At 36.9% G+C, this 6,351-nt stretch overlaps 1 protein-coding gene across 1 annotated transcript in view; it reads right to left on the bottom strand.

Moving 5' to 3' along the window:
• Nucleotides 1–6,351, bottom strand: part of LOC103206189 (pleckstrin homology domain interacting protein) — a 203,020-nt gene that overhangs the window by 40,728 nt on the left and 155,941 nt on the right. The window contains exon 22 of the mRNA XM_007951632.1: nt 5,781–6,006. Within this exon, the coding sequence (XP_007949823.1) occupies nt 5,781–6,006 (226 nt within the window). The remainder of the gene's footprint in view (nt 1–5,780; nt 6,007–6,351) is intronic.

The following is a 6,351-nucleotide window of genomic DNA, read 5'->3' as shown; positions in this document are numbered from 1 at the left end:
TGCATACGTGTCATCACCATGAGTCAGAATCAACTCTATGGCAACTATTAACAACACATAAAAGTATTTAAAAATTTAAAAAAAAAAAAAAAAAAAAAAGCACACACACACAAAACCATGTAACTAACATTCCCTCTATTTTATCTTGTGGCATTTAAGCATCTTGTTATTCACACATTTTAAAAATAAGTTGTTGTTGTTGTTAAATGCCATCAAGTCATCTCCAACTCATAGTGACCCTATGCACAGCAGAACGAAACACCACCTGGTTCTGAGCCAGCTCCACGATTCTTGCTAAACTTGAGCCCATCACTGCCGCCACTGTACAACTGTTCGGTAAGTACTATAAGAAATGGGTATATATATTTTTATATCACTGTATTTTTTTTTTTAATTTTAAGTACTCAATAAATTATTACTGTGATTTCTAGAGCTCCTTATAGCATAAGGAACATATGTAAGATACTTACCTGAGATGACTGTACTTCATCTCTGGGGAGTTCTTTTTTTTAACTTATAAAATATCTTCTGTGTCGGCTTTACTCTTTGGTTGGTTTGTTCAATTAATTCAAAGAGAGCCAGTCATACAGAAAATATTTTCATTTTTTTCACATACGCACTAAATACCAATGATCCATAAACTGCTTTCCCTAATCACAAGAAAAGAGTATCATGCTTGGTAAAGTAGGTCAGCAAAAATGAGATTAATTGACCTAAAAGCCTCAACAATGGGATCAAATGTATCTAAGATCATGGAGATGGTGCAAGACAGGGCAACATTTAACTTAGTTATACATAAGGTTGCTGTGAGTTGGAGCCAACACAACAGTAACTGTTAACAAGTTGCTTTCCAGGTCTACAAATCATATAAGAGAAAAGAAACACTGCTGTATTGAGATAACAAGAGGATTATAGAATAAGAAAAATTCTATCTGTTAGAGCTACTGTTGTGTTAGGTGCTGTCACATCATCTCTGACTCAGAAGTGACCTTATGTACAACAGAACAAAACACTGTTCAGTCCTGTGCCAGCCTCATGATCCTTGCTACACCTGAGCCCGTCATTGCAGACACTATGTCAATCCATTTTGTTGTGGGTCTTCCCCTTTTTCATTGACCCTCCACTTTACCAACCATTATATCCTTCTCCAGGGAATGATCTCTTCTGACAACATGACCAAAGGATGTGAGATGAAGTCTGGCCATTCTTGCTTCCAAGGAGCATTCTGGCTGCACTTCCTCCAGGACAGATTTGCTAGTTCCTTTAGCAGTCCATGGTACTTTCAGTATTCTTCACCAACACAACTCAAAAGCATCAACTCTTCTTCAGTCTTCCTCATTCATTGTCCAGTTCTCATATACATTTGAAGCAGATGAAAATACCACTGCTTGGTTTAGATGCACCTTAGTCTTCAAGGACACAACTTTGCTCTTCATCACTTGAAAGGGGTCTTTTGCAGCAGATCTGCCCAATAAAATACGTCATCTGATGCCTTGACTGCTGTTGCCACTGGTGTTGATTGTAGACCAAGTAATATGAAGTCCTTGACAACTGCAATCTTCTCTCCATTCGTCATGAAGCTGTTTACTGGACAAGTTATGAGGATATTTGTTTTCTTTATATTGAGGTGTAATCCATACTGCAGACTGTATTCTGTAATCTTCATCAGTAAGTGCTTCAAGTCATCCTCACTTTCAGCAAGCAAAGTTGTGTCATCTATCGCAGGTTGTTGATGAGCTTTCCCTCCAATCCTGATGCAATATTCTTCTTCATATAGTCTAGCTTCCCTGATTATTTTTGCTCAGGATACAAACTGAGTAAGTATGGTGAAAGGATACAATCCTGACACACTCCCTTCCTGATTTTAAACCATGCAGTTTTCCCCTGTTCTGTTTGAGTGAAAGCCTCCTGGTCTATGTATAGCTTCCTCATGAGCACAATTAAGTGTGCTAGAATTTCCATTTTTCTCAAGGTTATCCATAATTTGTTATGATCCACACAATCAAATGTTTTGGCATAGTCAATAAAACACAAGTAAACATCTTTCTGGTATTCTTTGCTTTCAGCCAGAATCCATCTAACAGCAGCTATGATATCCCTCATTCCATGTCATCTTCTGAATTCAGCTTGCATTTCTGGAAGTTCTCTGTCAATATACTGCTAAAACCGTTTTTGAATTAGCTTCAGTAAGATTTTACTTGCATGTGCTATTAATGACACTGTTCGATAATTTCCACATTCTTTGGGATCATCTTTGTTTGGAATGGGTACAAATAGGAATCTCTTTGAGTCAGCTGGCCAAGTAGCTGTCTTCCAAGTCTCTTGGCATAGCCAAGTGAGTGCCTCCAGTGCTGCCTCCATTTGTTGAAAGATCTCAGTGGGTATTCCGTTAATTCCTGGAGCCTTGTTTTTCACCAATTCCTTCAGTGTGGTGTCAACTTCCTCCTTCAGCATCATTGGTTCTTCATCATATGCCACCTAATAAAATAGATAAAGATTGACCAATTCTTTTCAGTGACTCTGTGTATTCCTTCCATCTTCTTTTGGTGTTTCCTGCATCACTAAAAATTTTGCCCACAGAATCTTTCAATATTGCAACTCAAGGCTTGAATTTTTTCCTCAGTTCTTTCAGTTTGAGATATGAAGAGTGTGTTCTTCCCTTCTGGTTTTCTAACTCCAGGTCTTTGCACATTTCATTGTCATAAATGACTCTCTCTCCTCGAGCTGCTCTTTGAAATCTTCTGTTCAGCTTTTTTATCTTGTCATTTCTTCCATTTGCTTTAGCTACTCTCCATTCAAGGGCAAGTTTCAGAGTCTCTTCTGACAACCATTTTGGTCTTTTCTTCTTTTTTCATCTTTTTAATGACCTCTTGCTTTCTTCATGGATGATGTTCTTGATACCATCCCACATTCCTCTGGTTTTCTGTCACTGCTGTTCAATGCATCAAATCTATTCTTTAGATGGGTCTCTAAATTCAGGAGTGATATAATCAAGGTCATATTTTGGCTCTCATGAACTTGTTTTAATTGTCTTCACATCCACTTGAACTTGCATCTGAGCAGTTGATGGGTCTGTTCCACAATCAGCTCCTGGCCTCATTTTGGCTGAAGATATTGAGCTTCTCCATCTCTTCTTGCTGAAGATGTAGTCAATTTGATTCCTGCGTACTCCATCTGGCGAAGTCCACACGTATAGCCACCATTTGTATTGTTGAAAAAAGGTATTTGCAATAAGTAAGTTGTTGGTCTTACAAAATTCTATCATGCAATCTCCAGCATCATGTCTATCGCCAAGGTCATATTTTCCAATTACCGGTGATTCTTCGTTTCCAACTTTTGCATTCCAATCACCAGTGACAATTAATGCATTATGATTGCATATTCAATCAATTTCAGACTGCATAAGTTGGTAAAAATCTTCAACTTCCGCATCCTTGGCTTTGTTGGTTGGTGCATAAATTTGAATAGTAGTAGTATTAACTGTCTTCCTTGTAGGCATATGGATATTATCCTATCACTGACAGTATTGTACTTTAGGATAGATCTTGCTACATTCCTTGTGATGATGAATGCCACACCACTCTTCTTCAATTTGTCATTCCTGGCATAGTAGATCATATGATCATCTGATTCAAAATGGCCCAAACCAGTCTATTTCAGCTCATTAATGCCTAGGATACCCATCTTTATGCATTCCATTTCATATTTGACAACTTCCAATTTTCCTAGATTGATATGTCTTCATATATTCCATGTTTTGATTATGAATGGATGTTTGCAGCTGTTTCTTCTCATCTTGAGACTTGCCACATCAGCAAATGGAAGTCCCAAAAGCTTTACTCTATCCATATCATTAAGGTCAGCTCTACTCTGAGGAGGCAGCTCTTCCCCAGTTGTATTTCGAGTGTCTTCCAATCTGAGGGGCTCATCTTCTGGCACTATATTGGACAATGTTTCAGAGCTATTCATAAAGTTTTCCCATAATACATCAGATAGTTTTTCACTGTTATTCATAAAGTTTTCACTGCCCAATTATTTGAGAAGTGGATGGCCTCTTCCTTCTTCTGAGTCTGTCTTAGTCTGGAAGCTCCACTGAAACTTGTCCACCATAGGCCCCACTACCACTTGAAACACCCATGGTATAGCCTCCAGCCTCACAGCAACAAGCAAGCCACCACAGCACCACAAATCAACAGACAAGTTTGTCTCCCTTAGCTGTTCCAAACTGCTCTGCTCACTTTCTGTACTCCCTCAACCACTGCAACACCTGCCTGCCATGCATACCCAGCTTGCTTACCTGGCCTGCCCCGGGCACCCCAAACACCCACCTGCCCCGCAGGCCTGACTCACTTACCAAGCCCACCCCGGATGCTCCTCACATCCACCAACTAGTAAATCTACTAGCAGGCTAGAAAGAAAAGCCCCGAACCAAAGTTCAAACTTAAGGGAATAGTTTATAATATCATAACCTTATGATATTTAAAGCTTGTCCCTTGTAAACATAATAGGTGACAGATCTTGTAATAGTTCCAGCAAAATGGTAGATTTACAGTATTTCAAGCAGTTATCAGCAGATACAAATGTGGCATTGCGTGAAGGAGCCAAATCAAGGGATCAGCTGAAGTAAATTGCACTGCTGGTACAAAATAATTTAAGTTTTCACAGTGATGTATCACATAGCTAAATCTGTTATCTTTAACCAATTTATCTACCACATAAAATAATGGGTCAGCCTAAATTTATCATCACTAATGAGGCAGAAGAGAAAACCTGCAGGCAAATTCTCTTTGGTAAAGACCAAAGCAGGAGGAGGCAACAAGAAAAGGTTATAGGATCTAATTTAAAGCAATTCATAACTATAAAAATGATGTGAATAAAAGCTCAAAAGATGCACATAAAACAAACACTTAAACCCAAAACAGATGTATTCTTGAAATTTTTCAAAGCTTTCTGAGGACAGTCTCCCTTATATTTAATTCTACAAATGGCAACTTTTAATTCTAGAAATAGTAGAGACTTAAAAAATAGTTACTTTTGTTTCTCCAAATATACTTCCCAGTTAGTCTTTTGGGGAGCAGAAAACATGTGCCTTGTATTTATTTCAGAAAAAGTTACTTACTTCCATTCCTAAATTAAAGAATTCCAACTGCTTAAGAGTTGATAAAACATTATTTCCATAATAGTATTTCTTCCTGTCCTTGACTTGTCTCAAATTATCCATAATCTTAAAATGTAATAATCAAACCGAAAGTACTACTGAACTAAGGACCAACTAATTATGGTTCACACACACTGTTAATTAAAAAAGGTTTTTTATGAAAGAGGTATTCTACTTAAGATACATATATGCTTTGTGGTCAAATATAACAATTTTTATAAAAATTCTTATTTCATGAGATGTTCTCCTGAGGCTTTCAGTTCGCTGTCAGCAATAAGAATTAATTATGATCATTAAAAGGTAAAGGCAACTAATAAATGTTTTGTAACACCATTTTATAAATAGTAAAATATAAATGAATAAATCCCACTGGATTGTCAAGAAAAATTTCATAATGTTATAAGATTATGCTTAAAATGCTTAAGATTAAGAAGATGATCATTCTGTTAGTAAATATAATCTGGTATACTTTATTTTACAACTATATATTTCTGGGTTTTTTTTTTTTTTTTCCTCCTGTTATTATTTGCTGATTTGTTCCATACTTTCAAAATATGTGCTTCCAGTTATTTTCATTGAAAATATTAAATTTATTAAAAAAAAAAAATCTTTCAACCTTTTGCTTTCTTTCTTTGGGCTTCTTTTTCTTTGGTGATGTTGGTCCATCTTTTTCTTCATTTACTTTTTTCCGTTCTTTTTTAATCTGTTTTTGCTTCTGCTTTTCAGATTCTTCGTCTTCGTCTGAACTACTTTCTGCTTTCTTGGTTTTATGTTTAGGAACTTTCTTTGGTGGCTGCAGATTAATTCCTGCATCTGCTGTCCAATCAGAATAATCACTGGAGTAGTCACTAGAAGGAGAGAAGATATTTAAAAAACACAAATACAAGACACAATTTTAAGCCCTCATTTTATGAGATTATAATAAAATGGAATGACAGAACAATATATACAAATGAACTAAAAAATTCTTCTCTAATTTTCAACTTATCACAGTTCAAAGAGTTTTTTAAAAATCTGTAGGCTTAGGCATAAGAGTTGAACATGTACCTGAGGTAGATACACTCCTTGGAGAGAACAATCATGGGAGAAAGAAGGGCTGTTTATGCACAGGGAGACAGTGCAGGGGGCAGGAGTGCATGGAGGGATGAACACAGGGAAGATGTAACTATTGGGAGGAAGTGGGAGGGGAGCTG

The sequence above is a fragment of the Orycteropus afer genome, unplaced genomic scaffold (genome assembly GCF_000298275.1).
Source record: "Orycteropus afer afer isolate SDZICR_OR568_19922 unplaced genomic scaffold, OryAfe1.0 scaffold00011, whole genome shotgun sequence".
Taxonomy (NCBI): Eukaryota; Metazoa; Chordata; class Mammalia; order Tubulidentata; family Orycteropodidae; genus Orycteropus; species Orycteropus afer.
This window is presented reverse-complemented; position numbering and strand designations above follow the sequence as displayed.